Genomic DNA, 15,039 nt, shown 5'->3' on the forward strand with positions numbered 1-15,039 from the left:
CATTCACAGATTTTCTAAGGAGCCTGAAGACTATTTATCACAGATTTTTCAGTTCCAACTATTTAATTTCTGCCAGTTCCTACATAGCTTTTGCCAAGGTGGATCTTTGCTACTTTCGGACATGTTAGAACACAGCCTTATACAGCAACTTGTTATCTTAAATCTGAACAAAATCTTCAAGAATACCTTACTAAAAGTGTGTGACAGGAGTAAAGAACTAGTTGAAAAATCTTGAATGGGCAAAGTAATGTGTAATAGAATAACCACAAGCTTTTTCACAAAGAAAGTAGTTGCTCTCTCACATGCATCTCACCCCGAACTCTAATCACAGGAAGTTTTTTGATGAATGGAAGCACTGGGATATTATATTCTCCCACTCAGTGCTCTGTGTGGGAAGAGTATTTTGACCCTGAGCAGTGTGATGAAAACTGGGTAAGTCTAGAAAGGCACAGCTTTTGTTCAAACCACACACTCATTATCATCTGTGGCTGGGTGACACTTCTTAGGAATTATACTCAAGTATGAACCATTGAAGTCTAAAGGCTCAAACTTCTGATGCATTTGGATCCAGAGTTCTAAGTCTAATTAGTCTCTGGACTATTACAGGACATGTGATCTAAATCACAAATACTTCCCAGGGAAACAAAACAAAACAAAACAAAAACCTTATATATTTGGGGTCAAAACGGTGAGTCATTTAAGGCAAAAATATCCATGGACTTTGCTACTGAAGGACATACATCTAAAAAAAATCAGTAAGAAGGTCATACTTAAAGGAAATCCCAAAATAGTGAGAAAAGAAATACCACACAAAGGCACAGAAACAAATTAAACTCTCCCACTGGATCATCAGGCAATAAATATACAATTAAGACACACTGGTGTTTACAAAAGACTGTGGTCAGCTCTTTTTTGGAGATTAAAATGTTTCCCTTTTGTTGCTAAATAAAGAATTTCATTCAGAGTAAGCTTGTTCAAATGTAACTTTTACATTATAAATCTTTAAAAGCCTACAGTCTCTCCATCATATTTACTTTTTCTTCTCTACACAAAATGAATCGTTGCTCTAAACATACCCCACAACACTATTTATACTGTACTAGGTTATTACATCTGTTTTCCTTCTGTCTGAGCAACTAATGTGGCATTTCATTCAAATAGCTTTACCTTAAAAATGTGTTTCCTAAATTCCTCTCTTCCTGTGCAAGAGAGTCTCCATACGCATCTCAGAAAGACATTCTTCTTCTTCAGTATTCCTATTCTTTCATCACACTAACACAAATCACAAACACCAAGACAAAAAATAACCTGGATTTAGGAGTAAACAGCTCATTCCTGCTGTACAGCATTGGTTTTTTTAAGAAGCTAGCTGAAACATATGTGGTTCAAACAGCAGCAGCGTGGTTAGATCACACCATTGTAACAGCAGTGATGGTACAGCTTTCTGAAATGGAAATGCTTACACAGGCCTTGGGATTGACCTGTTGTTCCCCAATTCACAGCACTTATTTTAGAGGGTGTTTGCACACACATTTCTCTCTCCAAGTTTGGTTTGTTTTGTTAGTGAAACAAGATTTATCTATAAATAAAGGGCAGCAGACACTAAAAGAAGGTTCATGCTTGTATGACAGATGCAGGTCTCCTGAATTCAAATAACATTTTATTATCTTACCATCTTCTGAGGTCCGGAGCATATTCCAACTCAGCAGAGTTCCTATCCATTTGTTCTTGCCTGCTACATGTGCAATATCATACTACTTCACTATGAGCAATGGGAATATTTATTTACACATCATATACTCTGCTGCCTTATGTCCTTTTAGAAACAATTCCTGGAAATGCAGGGATATAGCTGTTGACAAACACTTTACTCTTTTTTTTTCTTTCCTTTTAATTTAAAAGTGAAATGAACAAGAAAGTGCCATACAGCTCTGCAAGAGGTTTAAAAAAAATAAATCCAGGGCCATTCACAAGTCTCTTTTTCATATGAAGAGCTTCATTGCCTTTTCTCCAAAGAGCAAAGTGATCAGCCACATTTTAATTACAATGCCGATAAAAATAGAAGTAGTAATCAGTTAAAAACATCCGAGCAAAATAAGGATCTGTGGAGCAGCTTGCAAAACCCTGAAGGAGAGAAATAAAGGAGATTCAAATAGGATCTTTTCTCAGTTCAAATGCTATTTGTCTTTTGCTGTGCTGCTGTTTGCAAGGCCTTACCGGTACAGCCACACGGAAATAGTATGCGCTGTCATACAACTTAGCCACAGGGAGAGCCCAAATATGCTGACGTCCCTAGATGACAAAGGAGGGAGAGTGAGATTAGATAACCTCATTTCACATTGAATTGGAGAGAAGGAAGGGCTCTGGAAACATTTCATTGACAAATGCAATGCAAAGTAATTACGATAACAAGACTTGATAGCTATAGTCAGAGTATTTAAAGACAAAGTGCTGACTTTAAACCCTGCAAACGTGGATTTGTCCTGATCAGCTCTGCACAGGAACTGACAGACATCTGGCTCCCAGCAACACACAGCTGGCTCCAAACAACTGAACTCCCGCTCTAGTTTTCCAAGCAAATCCTGTAATAAATAGGGATTGTTCCTGATGTGCCAGGTGGCCCGAGAGCTTTAAGGTGCAATAGTAGCAAATGGAAGTTCTGCTGATTTTGAAACTGCAACTTTAATTGTCCCCAGAAGGCAGTGAAAGTTCCTTTGTATATTCTAAAGATACAAGTAGCATCTTCACTCAGTAGTTCAAAAACAGACCCAGGCAAGACTTCATGCTATTTTTAGTTGCAATGTCCTGCTATGTACAAAGGAAATAATATATTTTGTTTCTCTTTATGCTACATTGAATAAAATAAAATTCAATCCTCACCTCTTTTTGACCTAATGATCCATGATAACTTTTATTTCATCCCTTTCTACCATCTCAACTCCTTCATCTTTCCCTCCTCCCTTAATTTTCTGACACATTCTATCTGTTGGAGAAGGTATGTTCACATGGTACAATTTATGTGAAACTGATGACTCCATATGATTGCTGTCCTGCCTTTGGTAGGGAATAAGCTTTCCAGCTCCTAGGAAAATCCTCTTGAAAAAAAACCCTCTTCAACTAGGCAGCATTTCTATTCTGAGCCACATCAAACCTGAATGCTTGCTGCTGCTGGAGGCTAGTTAGCTTTAGTCTTTTGATGTGGATTTCAGGTTGACACAGGAAATCTCTTTGACCAGTTTTGGCAGTAAGCTTCAAGGATATTTCTGCATTGCGAAACTCTCCGGGTCTGACTTAATTTCAGTTCTGCTGGAATTATGGCTGACAGGTCAAAACTTGGACAAATTTGGCTTTCTGATGGCTTTGCAGCAGTTGCAGAGAAGCCTGTAACTTTCTGCAAGACACTGGAAAAGCTGATTGGAAAGGCAGCTTAAGGGTGGGGGTATTGCAACTGCTCTAATTTGACAAAGCACCAAATAAGTAATTTAAAATCAATTAAGATCATATCATGTATGGCACCATAGATCAAAAATCTGAAGAAGTCTCTGAATAATTCTTCCAATTTCACAGACATTTCTCCTACAATGAGTTCAGAAATAATATTATACTTCTTCCTGCCTTTCCTACTGTTTTAGCCAGAATAAACATTTCCAAGCAATGCAGATAAATCAAGGCCATGAAACAGGCTTTTATTTCCAGAGAATCTGAAGGGAGTTTGAGGCCTTCATCAGTTTACTGGAGGTGATGAAAAGTTTGCAAGATCCAGTTCCCATTGGGGCAATCCAGAGAATGACATGTAAACAGTTCCCCAGAGAGACTACTGGTAAGCTCCTGTTCACAGAGAAATAAAGAGGAGTACTAGCATTGTTTCCAGTGACTTAAAAACTGGAATTCACTACCCATAACACAACAATGGAAACAGTAGTGTTTTGAGGACACAATTTCTTAAGGCTCTGTGTGAAAACTACTTCAATTTTTAAAGTCTCTCTGGAGATATGATGAGTTATAGAGGTGAGTTAGGCTGAAGTAGACTCAAAACTATCCTAGTAGAGAGTGTCTAGATAGATTTTTACAAAATTCAGCAGAAAATTGACTCCTACATAAAGGTTACATCTTATTATGGCCACGCCATAAGTCAGCTATGACTGTCAGACTCAGAGTACCATTTGGATTTTAGAGAATGCTGGAATCATTTGGGTTGGAAGGGACCTTAAGATCATCCAGTTTCAACCTCCAGCCATGGGCAGGGCCACCCTCCACTAGACCAGGCTGCCCAAAGCCTTGAACACTGCCAGGGAGGGGGCAGCCCCAGCTTCTCTGGGCAACCTGTGCCAGTGTCTCACCTCCCTCACAGGAGGGAATAATTTCTTCCTAATATCAAATCTAAGTCTACTCTCTTTCAGTTTAAAGCCATCAACCCTTGTCCTACCACTACACAACCTTATAAAAAATCTTTCTACAGCTTCCTTGTAGGCCCCTTTAGACACTATCTTAAAGAAGATCAAAATGCTGCAGCCATTAATTTTGTGCAAATGAACCCCATAAGCCAGTGTATTGCTGGAAAACTCTTACCTGTGTGGTTTCTAGGAAATCCGTCCTACTGTTTTGGCTTGAAGAATAACGGGAGCAGTAATTTCCAAATGTGACTTTGCAGAGAAATACAATTAATGGTTCTGTGGTGCTTCAAGAAACAGAGAAAAACAAAGATTTATCCCATTGCTTTTCAATCAAAAAACCATATACATACTGAGGCAGGAGGGGAAGAGGGGGAAATGCGATGATTTTAATTGTGGAGAAATAAAGCAGAGGAGTTTACTTCACTGGTTGACATGAAGGAGGTAGACCTAAGCCACTAAACTCTAATCTTGTCCCATATCTTCTAATGAATGGAGAATGGTTTTTTATTTCAAACCCTGGGTCATCTTTACAGTTGTTAAGACAAATCTAGAAATGTACACTAAATTTCCTCAAACCTTAAGCGTGTTCATACCAGAAGTATATGACTTTTTGTACAAATGAATGGTCATGAGACGACTGAGATGAATGGTGGCTTACATGATGCAAAGGGATAATAAAAAAGAAGTAAAAATATCCTAGCCTATGTCTGGGAAAACAGTGGTAAATGGAACTTCTTTCAGAGTTCTTCAATAGCAAAGATCTCACGGTCATATCTTCTCCAAATTATTCCTAGAGAGCATTTCCAGAACTTCCTAGTTTAACAGATGGCTTTTCTGAGATGATTATAAACAAACAAAAGTGCCTTGGAGGTCCAAATGAACTCAGATATGGCAATGGCTAACAGGGGGAAAAAAAGAAAGCAGAAGGTGGGAAAAGGTGACATCAATATTTATGGTTTATGCTGTGGGGAACGATGAAGCATCCCCAGAAAATATGTGCTTTCAAATCTTAGCCAGGTATTTAAGAAATGTCAACTTGAAAGCATATTATTCTTATATGACAGGTCCTCTGTCCTAAATGGGCTATCAGTACTGTGTGCTAGGTACCATTTGATTTTATTCAGCAGGCATAAAGTTTTCCAAATTTTTGAAGCAGCTGCAGTGCTTTATGTTATTTGGATGCAGCAATAATCCAAATGTTCTTGAGTTTTCTCAACCATTTTGGGTTTTGTTAAGTTTGAAGCTTTGTTTAGTGAAAATTTATAACAAAGCTATATATTGAAGATCTCCCTCTCCCCAAACCAATATCCAAAATAAATTCAACACCTGCTACAGTAAAACCGAATGATGCATTAATCCCTATATGGGAGAGTCACATATTAGTTTCTAATTGCATACACTTAAAAGACATTTTTTCAGCTGCTGTAGAAAACAAGCAGGCACTTCAGGAGCTGTATTTCCTCATATCTGAAAAAGGCAGATGTTTACAAGGATAATATTCAAGATCAAAAGACTGGACCTGAAGACCATCCATGACTTCACAGAACCCTTTCTTGTAGAGACCAGAGTCATGAAGTGTCATCAAGCAGAGAGTTTGGTATCTGTTCTGGCTACTGCTGGCCTTTCTCAGAGAAGAACCCCAAAAGAAATGATTTGTTGCTTATGGGCGAATACAATGGAGCCATCCTTCGATTTGAGGAGAAAATATCTTCAGAGAGGAGTAAGTCTGCTGCTTATTCCCACTCTAAGTCACAATTTTATGCATTGCCAGAGGTTCCTGCACAAATATCTCCTTGTCAGTGCTTAGCACAACAGGCCAAAAAAAAGGTGTTCACTGGAGTTATATACATATATGTTCCAAATAATATTTCTCTACAACAAAAATCTCAAATCCCTATTGGCCACAATCATGCCAATATATATGTACATCTGCTCAAATGATTCTTAGACTGAGCCTTAAGACTATTGGATTTTAATATTTGGATCAATGAATGAAACTCCCTTTGGGCTGAGAGCGTGTTGGGCTTATGCTACAGCAAAGGATCTATCCAAAGGTCTGATATTAAGGACTTCATTGTGCACAGATTTCATCCACTCCTTTGAATGGGGACAAATTCATATCATGACAGAAATTAGGCAAGAAATGAACTACTGTATGGTTATATATGTACCATCTTTAATCTTACTTACTTTATTTCCAGTGAGATTTCTACGTCCACGGGTGTATATTTGTTAACAGGAATAACATAGCTGTAATTTCCAGGCCTGAAAAACACGGCATTAAAATGCACATAAGATTTTGACATAGGTAGTATCTTTACAAAACCATGGAAACTGCATTTAAATTTAAAAAGAAAACACATGAAAAAGTAGGAAAAACTCCTGCAAAGTGGAGAAAACATCTGTGAGATGGAGCCAGCCAAGTACTCACACCACATCAATGGTATCGTGTTCCACCATAATAAAGCATAATAAAACAATTTACCTACCTGCACTGTAGATTTTTGCTACAATAGCGACTGTCAATGCTTTGCTGAGTTTCCAAAATCTGTATGGAACTGATTGTTGTATCAATCCCTAAAAATATTAAGAATAATGTTTTCTTCTTGATTATTTCAGAAATCTTAGGTAAGAGCATAATAAAATAGCAGTTAATACCGTGGCATCCACTCCATTGCTTGCCAACACAGGAGTTGCTACATGTCTAAATTAGCACTCAGTAAAAAGCATTTGGTTAATTACCTTCATTCTGCCAATCCAGGTGGGATAAGATCCTTGTTCGATTTACAAGGACAGATATCCTGGGCAGGCACCTAATATTGCACATTTATTTTGGGCAGGGATTGAAGGCTATTATGAAGGAAGTCCAAGTAGGACTACTAACGTGCCAGTGTTCATTCTGATGTATTAGAAGCCATGCTCATATAAGTACCCATTAATGTGAAAAACATTATCTCTGCTGAGGAAATAATTTGGAATGCAACAAAACTTGTTTCTAATCTTGTGTGCAGGAAAACTACCTAACAGTAATGAATATTGTAATTTCTTCATAAAATGCTCCCTTGAACTTGAAAGAACTTAGAGTTTTGTAATATTCTACATATATGAATATCAGGAAATATGAATCAAAGTATGCTCAGTTAAGCAAAAATATATATGCACTCTGATCCTAAGGAAATGGTGGTAATAGGAACAACTAAGAGCAGCAGCAGCAGGACACTGTATTGTTATCTTCCAAACATATCCTGCCCTTGGAGGAAGTTTACAGTCTGAGGAATGGAAATATGGACTAAAAACTCTACATAAATTTGTGGTTTAGAAATAGCTCAAGATCTTATATATAAACAGATGTATATACATTGTATTTATGCATATGCACATGTAAAATGTTTCAGGCACATGAAAAACTAGCTTCTGATAGGAAAAAAACAACATCAGCCATAACTGGTGTACTGATTACCAGCTAAGACAAGGAAAGTAACAGTTTACCAGAGTGATTATGTCCTTAAGCAGGTTGGATTAGGTTCCCCCATTTGCAACAGGCTTCCTGTGCTACCTTGTGCCAGCATCTCCATGCCATCCAGGCACTCTGTATGGTGGCTAATTATAGTGAAATAAAGAGCACAGCCACGATGGCGTGGCTTCTCCCTGAGGCACACGAACCCTGTGGCAAGTTAGGTGGCAAAAACAAGTGTGCTGGCACAGCAGCACAGCTTCTGCTTTCACAGCTGGCCCAGCAATCACTGCACTGAGCTGCATCCTGGAAAGCTTATTTCTTCTGGCTACATTTAAAGCATTGGAACCATGCAGGTCCATAGTTAGGACCTGCAATATCTCAGACCCCTAAATCATCCCACTGAACAAATAGAAGGGCCCAGCAGGTTTAATCCCTGCAAATGGACCTTGACTCACATTGCCAATGGCTTGGGGAGGCAGTGTCTGAGGTATCAGCAAACATACACACTCCAGCTGTTGCCTATAGCATCAAGCTGCTGTCATTTAAAATCTTGTAAAGTGGTGCAGAAAGTGTAAGGACAATGAGGCTCAGTAGACCAAGCCTGCTTTTCATATTTCACTGTGAATACCGGTTTTGTGTTTCTATTCCACAGCAACAGTTCCCTGCTTTGCAAAGAAACTTGACAATTATAGGCTGACCTGGGCTCCAATTAGGACACATGGTACTGTATACTTAACTTTGAGCATGCCTACATCCACATGTATGCTTAAGTGACAGAGGGAAATTGAGCATGTTCATCTCAAAGAACTAGCGCAGAAGAACATTTCCCTCTGACACAGCATCTCATTACAACACGTATCACAGTAATGCCACAGAGGCCCTCTTCTGAGGTGTGTTGCTATGTAAATAAAATCTGAATGAGAATGATTTTTCCCAGGTTACCCCCGCACTGGGATGACAAGCAGAACCTGTGTTCTATTCCTCACATGGCCCTGGGTACCAACCTGCTTTAAGTGCGTGGCAGTGTATAGATATTTTATCATCCAAACACTATCTAATGGAACATTTAGTTCAAGATGCCAACCCTTAAAACTGAGCATCCACATAAACAGAAAAAAACAAGGCTCATACTGAATGCATGCCTCATAACAAGGCTCATACTGCTCATAACATGCCTCATAAAAAGGCTCATACTGCTCATGCTGAATGAATGCCAGAGCATACCATTATAACATATGTAATCAGCAGATGAACTCATCTTCAAGGAAAAGAACCGGTATTTTCAGCCTGGACTGGCTCTGACAGCAGTGGAGCCTCTAAGAGGCAAGCTGGGTATCAAGCCAAATGTCCTGTGTCAAAGAACTTCATTTCATCTCTACTGATGCTGGCAGGTACAGACGGCCCCTTCGAGCAGCTGATTTTTTGAATCCATTAGTGCAACTGGGCCAAGCCCCAAACTCTTCCTTTACACTGTATCAAGTGTTTCCTGCATACAGATACCACACTTGTACACTCTAAGCATTTTGCCATATAAGGGTTAGCAGTGCTCAGCACCTTCCAAGATTTCAGATCCTGTCAAGGAAAATGTCACTTATCATTTTATTGCACATCTAAAGCCAAGCCTAAGAACTCTCTAGAGAGGGCAGCCAGAATGTCTATAAAAATCTAATGAAGATGTATGAATAGATTGCAGTGACAAGAAAATGATAGTGAATCACAGGTATTTAATAGATTCCTGAGTGCTAATTCTCTCTAATGACCAGTTTATATGTGAAACTTCTCTAAATTCCAGCAGCAGAATTCCGAGCCTAAAGGTAGCTTTTAAAAAGCTATAAAATGATACATTTCAACAATTTTATTAAAAATATGAGACTTACAGTCATTTCCAAGGTCAGGTTTGCCTCTTTCAGGCAACAGGTTACTTCTGTTTCCTGCGAAAGGATGTCCCCAGGTTAGCCATGCACAGTTGTAAAAAGCAAAATACGAACACAACACCAGAAGATGTTTTGTTAATTATCTCTTAAATAAAGGTATGCATAACTCCATAAGGAACCTTTAAAATACAAAGTACCTCAATTCAGAAGGAGGTATATATATTTAAAAGAATCACAGAATCACAGAACATTAGGAGTTGGAAGGGACCTTGAAAGGTCATCTAGTCCAACCCCCTGCCAGAGCAGGATCACCTAGACTCAATCACACAGGAACGCATCCAGGTGAGTTTTGAATGTCTCCAGAGAAGGAGACTCCACAGGCTCTCTGGACAGTCTGTCCCAGTGCTCTGTTACCCTCACAGTGAAAAAGTTTCTCCTTACATTCACATGGAACTTCCTATGCTCCAGCTTGCACCCATTGCCCCTTGTCCTATCACTGGCCATCACTGAGAAGAGCCTGGCTCCCTCCTCCTGACTCTCACCCTTTACATATTTACAAACACTAACAAGATCACCCCTCAGTCTCCTCTTCTCCAAGTTAAAGAGACCCAGCTCCCTCAGCCTCTCCTTGGAAGAAAGGTATTCCATTCCCTTAATCATCTTGGTGGCCCTATGCTAGACTCTTTCCAGGAGTTCTATATCCTTCTGGAACTGAGGGGCCCAGAACTGGACACAATATTCCAGGTGCAGTCTCAAAAAAAGAAGCTTCTACATAACAAGAAAAAAGCTTTTGAAATTCTGAAACATTTTTAAAAATATACCCTAATAGAAAAGACTTCATCCCACGCACAGAATGTCACCAATTGTTATAATGGACAGCAAAAAGCAAAAGTCCACATCCAGCCAGGCATTTCAGCACAAATCTGATCATAAAGCCACATCTTTCTTATTAGGGATAAAATGAATAAATAGGCACCTGCCATGCAAACATAGGCCAGAGGAATAACTTTGCTTTTTCAATATGAGATGCCAGACACTGACCCAAGTAAGGCGCAGTACTTAGAGAGAGAAGGGTAACTCTCCAAATTAAAGAAACTAACACACAGCTCTAACATGATCACCATGTTCACTGATGTGACCTCTGAAATCTCAAACATCAAACTAGGCTGAGAAATATAAGCCGATGGTTTATTTTTGTTACTCTATTCATTTTCTCAACATTTCCCTAAAAAAAGTGAACTTTAAAACAATTTTTAAATATTCATCACATCAAACAACCTGGGGAAGGCAAAAGGCCCTTCAAGCCCATGGGAAATGGTTTAAATCTATTCCTGTGCTTTTACGCTAATTGCCAGCTAAGAATGTCTCCAGAGACATGCAACCAATAAGCTGGTAGGGAGAAATGTTGATCTTGCCTAAACTAACACACTTCGTCAAATACCATTTTATCAGGGTAAAACTGGAATTATGTATTTCTAGAACAACAAAATGTTCCATTCTCTCATTTTCCAAATGAAACATCCTGATTTCAAACCGACATTTTAGACCAGAAGCCTGCTTCATTGTATAAAAATCTGGTTTACAAAAGGAAGGATCAAAATGCATTGTTTCACGGAGACTGAAACAAGACAGCTGGATTGACCTTACTGTTCTATTCTTCACACCAGACCTTGGATTTCATTTCAGTATTGGGAAAAGTGAAAACTCAGACTTTCCTCATGCTAGTAGGTGTAATGACGTTGGCAACTGGAATCTGAGGACCCAAGAACCAATGTAATACAAAATCATCTCTGGGATGTGTTTTGTTGTGAATCTGTGATACTGATGCCAGTTATTTCTTGAATCCATTTTCTATTTACTTGCTCATCATAACGTATCTGCCAGTTCTGCTGCATTCAGTAGTTATGTGCCATCCCATTTCTTTACTGTGTCTAGAAAAATGGCTACAGAACACAGTTACACACATACAGTAAAACACCTTTTCTTTCTCTCACCCTTCTCTTTATTTCCAAACCAGTTGTCACATCTTCTTTTCACTTCCTGCTATTTTCTCTTAATAGTCTAGATATGTTACCAATGCACTAAACCTTCCCTGCAGAGAACTATTCTGTATGAAAACCTATATCACCCCATAAAGATAGAAGATTGCTCACTGAAACAAAGATTTCTCCCTCTAGATAGGATACTTCAGCTGTGCAAGTGTTGGCAGGGATATTACATACTCTGAATTACTAAACATTTAATACTGTGATTCTTTGACTGGTGATGGAAGAAAGCAATAAGAGGGTATCAGAAATTTGTATAAAAACTGGATGAAGACAGATTTACTTCACTAAGATTTCAACTATTTAAACTGAATCAGCAATCAATATACAAAATTATTTTTCCTTTTTTTTCTTTTTACTCTTCATAAAATTACTATTTCATTGTCCTTTAAGCTGATTCAATTCAAATGAAATGCAGAAAACAGGACCCTGAAGTTATTTGTATTTGGAGTTCAAGTTGCCAATTGAGAACCACAAGAACCACCAAAACCATTGCAGCAGCCTTCAACAAATTGTGGTAAACTTACACTCTGTCTCATACCATATGTGTGAGGACTTTCTCAAAGGCCCATGTGGGTTGAGAAGATCCAGTTCAATAACAAATATAAAGGTATGAGCATGACTACAGTGTAATGGGGACAACCATTATCTTCAGATAAGATTCAGATAAACTCATCCAATATGTTTGGTAGATTTTTTTTTCCTCAGGCACTTTCTGGTTTTAATTCACACACGATGTAATATTCTATAAGCAGTACAGAAAAACCTGCTGCTGACTTCTGGTGGTAGTACCTTGCTATGAATCCGCTAACTGCCATCTGAAGACAATAAATGAAAACACATGAAGTTGACCAAAATCCAGCAGGAGTCCTCACCAAGCTTTTCCTGTGAGAGGAGACACTGCAAGGGGAAACAATATGCTAAGAAGAAAAGAGGGACAGCCCCTAGTTACCAGTGGCAACACAAAGGGGTGAGCAATGAGAACTAACGGCATCGAAGCAGAGAGTAGAAAAGGCCCAGATGTTGAATATTCCTTCCCACTGAAATCAAAGGAGTTTGAAAGTCTAAATCCTTCACAGAAGCCAATTTTTAAATAAAGTTTGATGAAAAAGGCCATGTTAAGCTAGACTACATAAAGATGTACTGAATTTACTTATGAATGCTTTTGTTTCTATTTCAACACCCCTAACAGCCATCCCACCAATAAATCTGAGATGCAAGGGACAGGATATACACTGGATGGACTCAGTAGTAGCCTGTACCCACAGAATCCAGGTTTCTCATGGTGGAACAGTAAAAGGTCTGTTAAATATGAACTCCTAAATTAGCATATAATTCAACTATAATGTCAAATAGTTTTATCTTTCCATGAACCAAACTAATCAGCTGATTCTAAAATATCCACTGTTTATCTTGATCATTCCCCATATTTAACTTTTAGGTTTTTGTTCTGAAGGCATTTTCCTTTTCATTTATCTTGGCTACAGCTACATTAAGCAGCATGTTGGTTTCCTTTCTGTTTGGATTTCACATTGACATTGTTACCTTCTGTCTGGGGATACATTCAGCTTCATTAAACTTGTACAGATCTAAAATCTTTCAGTAGCCTGTGTACTGTGGTTATTTTTCACTCTTGGATCCACACATAATGCTATTTGGAGCATAAGACCTTGAGAAGGTAATGCTTTGTGTTTATTCTTATCTTCTCTTTCCACCAAATATCAAAAGCAGCCAACTGGGGATAGAAGGTTTTCATATTTAATTTTCATCTGTCTACAGTTCTCTCATTTGTAAATTAGATTAACGTCTTTTTAATTAATCAACACTCTTTCAGGCTTCAGAGCAATACAAATCACTTCGGTATGACCTCTTAAAAGCACTGTATTGAGCTGTATCTGCCACAGGGCTTACTCCAGCACTAAATCACAAGAATCACGAGGGCGGCCTACATGCAGCTTGTCTGCAGCCAGCAGAACTTTGCAGCATAAAGAACGGCCAGTGGGTGAATCCCACTGAAACTGTTCCTGTGGTAAAGGGTGTCACAGCAGTTGGCAGTGCCTGCCCCAGCAGACATTTGTATTTCGGAGGCTGAGCTGCATTTGTCCCCAATTTCACCTCAACTTGACAACTGTGGTTGGTGCAAGAATTGTTCCCAAGGCCAAGAAAGAAGGAGTATGAAAGCTGAGTTTAGCAATACTGATACTTGCTTCTAGACATTGACAATACAAACGTCTGGGAAAGAGGAATACAGATTCCAACAACTTGTGCATACCTTTATGTATAACCTCTTTCTTATAAATATTATGAAAGCTGTAAACAATACACCTACTCATCTATTACACACATAACATCTGGCAAACAATACCTGAAAGGTAATTCGCTTCAGTAAAAGTCATTTATTTCACATGGGTCTGCCTTCAAATAACATTTCTCTACTCAAAATCCCTGCCTGAATGAGCAGACTTTTAATTCTAAGTTTTATGTTTTCTGGCAGTTGAATTTCTCTATCTGCCCACAGAAATCTGTAGTATCACCACACTGTGACACCATTAAGCACTTCAGGGGTTTTTTTACAGCTGTTAATTCACCCTCTGCTATCCCCAGTGAACTCCTGGCCACTGTAGCCAAAGGTTAATTAAAGGGATTAGTGACTGTCTGGCTCACGTGAAATCATTTATCATGAATGGCCAGGAAGAAGAGTGACACCTGAAAAAACATCTTAGGACCCAGAAATCCTAAAGGTAACCAGTGCCAATTTTTCAAAACATATGGACTGCAGTTAAAATCCTTTGGACTAGGCTGGTTTGTGGGAAACTAATGACCTTTAAAAGTTCTTGCTCCTTCCCCCACACTCTTCATGCAGTTTTTACTTGAATGGTAAATAACAGAAATTAATGATTCAACTTACGTTTCTCCTTTGCATCAGTTTTCTCAAAACTAAATGATCTTACTATTGGTTGATGAATTGGGCAACAATAGACTTTGTCACAAGGCAAAATGTCACAGAAATTCACTTCAGGGATCTTGATGATAGGTTGAGTGCTTGGAGAAATTGTGCTTTCCCCCTGCAGCGCTAAAGGGGAAGGAAAAAAAATGGACCCAGTTCTCATTAGTGCTGTGTGTCCACTGGCATTTTGTAACAGCAAAGAAATCAAACACATGTTACATGTACATAGACCAGAAGAGATACAGTACCTGCTGTAGTGGCCGATGAAGTGAGTAGAACAGAACTTGAGGTAGTGCTGATGAAGGGAAAAAAAAAATCATTA

The 15,039-nt window shown here is 38.8% G+C and overlaps 1 protein-coding gene across 1 annotated transcript in view; it reads right to left on the minus strand.

The window, feature by feature from the left end:
* Positions 1-2,037: 2,037 nt before the first annotated feature.
* The window catches only part of MYRFL (myelin regulatory factor like), a gene marked incomplete at both ends in the record, with an annotated part of 46,580 nt that continues 33,578 nt past the window's right edge, over positions 2,038-15,039 (minus strand). The window contains 8 exons of the mRNA XM_084276533.1: positions 2,038-2,124; positions 2,218-2,292; positions 4,570-4,678; positions 6,585-6,659; positions 6,884-6,971; positions 9,729-9,782; positions 14,679-14,843; positions 14,966-15,012. Of these exons, the coding sequence (XP_084132659.1) occupies positions 2,038-2,124; positions 2,218-2,292; positions 4,570-4,678; positions 6,585-6,659; positions 6,884-6,971; positions 9,729-9,782; positions 14,679-14,843; positions 14,966-15,012 (700 nt within the window). The remainder of the gene's footprint in view (positions 2,125-2,217; positions 2,293-4,569; positions 4,679-6,584; positions 6,660-6,883; positions 6,972-9,728; positions 9,783-14,678; positions 14,844-14,965; positions 15,013-15,039) is intronic.

Source organism: Gallinula chloropus (genome assembly GCF_964237585.1).
Source record: "Gallinula chloropus genome assembly, chromosome: 1".
Lineage (NCBI taxonomy): Eukaryota > Metazoa > Chordata > Aves > Gruiformes > Rallidae > Gallinula > Gallinula chloropus.